General features: G+C 34.6%; 1 protein-coding gene across 1 annotated transcript; it reads right to left on the bottom strand.

Annotated features, from left to right (window-relative positions):
- Window positions 1–1,459: 1,459 nt before the first annotated feature.
- On the bottom strand, window positions 1,460–2,428 carry LOC110775024 (uncharacterized). The gene has a single exon (XM_021979627.2). It carries the CDS (start codon window positions 2,426–2,428, stop codon window positions 1,460–1,462), a length of 969 nt encoding a protein of 322 aa, XP_021835319.2.
- Window positions 2,429–2,874: the final 446 nt, after the last annotated feature.

Raw genomic sequence — 2,874 nt, 5'->3', positions numbered from 1 at the left:
TGGTAAAGATGTGAGATGTTTATCAGAATGAGATTGATTTCACACATATACGCGGACAATCTTTCCTTTTGTAGAATAATGAGAGAAAGCTTAGGTCAGTTCAATCTCGATCGATCTGCTTTAATTCTTAGTTGCTTTTAAGAAAGTTGCATGCAAATAATTAAATCTTGTTGAAGTAATTGATTTGATGATTTCTTAGGATGCTAAAAACTAACGAACACCATAAACTTCACTTTCTAATATTGGACCATGATCTTCAACTTCACCTTTTATAATTTTTAATTGTTAGGTTTGTCCAAAGTTGATAAGTTTCAATCATTGCTGTTTATTTACGTACTAAGTTTAATGCAATTATTAGATTTTACAACGTGTTTATGGACTATCTACTAAGTTTTATGTTGGACGGTTCGCTTATCATTAACTAGTTTTATATGCACATATTACGTGCGAAATTACTTAAATACGGAGTAGAAAGCAAATTAAAATATAACTAAAGAGGAAAATGATTGATTTTTGGAAGTAAATTATGGAGCGATTAAGGGGTTTTCTATATTTTTATTGTGCTTGTTTTGTCAATAATACTTTTAAGCTGTCAATTATATGAAGTATATATATTTAGTAGTAGCCGTATATATTGATTGATTTGGCCTTTGTTATTATTAGAGATATTTTAGACCATTTTAGACCATTGTTAATCATGTGCAAAAAAAATTCTCATCCCTCTCTCTCTACCCACTTTCTCACTCATCATTTTCCAATTTCCCCATTTGCATTTTATTTTTCCCCACCACCCTCTTATCCATGTGCAAAAAATTCTCCCCTTCCTACTCTCTCTACCCACCACTTCTCTCTCTACCACATTCTCCATCAACTATATACCTACCTTATTAATATTAGTTATATAATTATGTTTATTAATAAATATATTTATGTTAATTAATGACGTTTAAGTAAATACTTCCTCCGTCTTTTAATACTCGCAACGTTTGGACTTTTGTCACTATTCATATAGTATACTTTGACTATTCGTAGTGTTTTTTATATAAGATAAAACATAGTCATGTGGGATCTTGTTAAATTCGTCTCAATATGTATTTTCAAAATATCAACTTTTTATATTTTTTGCATAAAGAGAATTTAAGATATAAATGATCAAAGTTGTGCATTGGCATGCGTGAAACTAAGGAACGTTGCGAGTATTAAAAGACGGAGGAAGTACTACTTATACATAATAACTAATTATTTAAAATTTATTAATTAAATTTAGATAAATAATAACAAAATTACTAATTAATAGTAGTAAATAATGAGTAATTTTATTAATTGAACATACGATTACATTAAAGGATTATACAACTCTAAAAATAAGATAAGACTTAAAGAACTAGTACATTGATGGATCAAACTCATTCTTTAAATTAAAGCCTTGATGTTGGGGATATCAAAGTCGGTCAATAATTTAATGATTGTTGCGTCCAAATTTTTGCCAAATGTGTTCCATTAAATCATGTTTAAGGGAGTCATGCACTTCTCTATTACGCATAGCGGTTCTTCTAGTCAGATAATTGTTTAAGTTGATCGGCCTCCCTAAGTTAACCTCAAAAGGTTCATCGTTATTTACCGTCGTGCTTGAACTGGCCCCTCCTGTAGCGCGCGGAGGAGGTCGTTGTTCATAAGAATTTCTTAACTCTTCGTAGCGCATATAAGTATGGCGTTCATCCTCAACAACCATGTTATGCATAATTATACAAGCTTTCATGATATCGCCTAATATGTCTTCGTTAAACACAAGTGATGGCTGCCTTAAAATTGCAAATCTCGCTTGTAAAACTCCAAAAGCACGCTGAACATCTTTTCGAACCGCGGATTGCTTTACCGAAAAGAGTCTTTGCTTATCGGTTTGAGGCAGAGTAATTCCTTGGATGAAGGTAGCCCAGTTCGGATAGATACCATCGGTTAGGTAGTATGCCATGTTGTATTGATGCCCATTAACAGTAAAACGTATAGGGGGTGCTACACCTTGCAAAACATCATCAAAAACAGGAGAGCGATATAGGACATTAAGGTCATTGCACGTACCTGGAATACCAAAAAAAGCATGCCAAATCCAAAGATCATAGTCAGCAACAACTTTCAAATTGAGAGTTGCTGATCCACTACGGCCAGCATACTGAGCTTTCCAACCCATAGGGCAATTCTTCCACTCCCAATGCATGCAGTCAATACTACCAATCATTCCGGGAAATCCACGCTCTTTATTTCGATGAAGGATCATCCGTAAGTCTTCATCTGTTGGACTCCTCAAGTAGTCAGCTTCAAAGTGCTTGATTACCCCACTAATGAAATGTAGTAGCGAGTTTTTTCCCGTTGATTGACTTATAAGCAGGTATTCGTCAACCGCATCTGGAGCTAAGCCGTATGCTAACATTCTTATAGCCGTTGTGTGTTAGGTTATGATACATATGACAAAACATAAATCATGCGGAAAAACCTTAATGCCAGGAAACATATTATTTACACATAATCATCTAGCATAATTTAGGAGCATACACTTTGTAGCGTGCCCTCCCTAGCTGCGCCCGAACCGAACAAGAACAAGTCTTTAGGACTCCAAATGTCGTCCCTCCGTAGATAGTCCACAGTACGTTCGGATCCGCCTCAAGTTAGACCAACTAGAATCGCCCTTAAGGTTACGAGGAATTTCGGCTATTGTGTTTGCAAGTGTATGGCTGATTTTTCTTTCAAAAATTTACCTTTGAATACTTCAATTGTATCTATAAATTATGACCCTAGGCTCTTATTTGTAGAGGCATGGAAAGGGAATTGGAATCCTAGTAGGATACAAATTAATTAAACTTAGAATCCTATACGAAC

The sequence above is a fragment of the Spinacia oleracea genome, chromosome 3 (genome assembly GCF_020520425.1).
Source record: "Spinacia oleracea cultivar Varoflay chromosome 3, BTI_SOV_V1, whole genome shotgun sequence".
Taxonomy (NCBI): Eukaryota; Viridiplantae; Streptophyta; class Magnoliopsida; order Caryophyllales; family Amaranthaceae; genus Spinacia; species Spinacia oleracea.
This window is presented reverse-complemented; position numbering and strand designations above follow the sequence as displayed.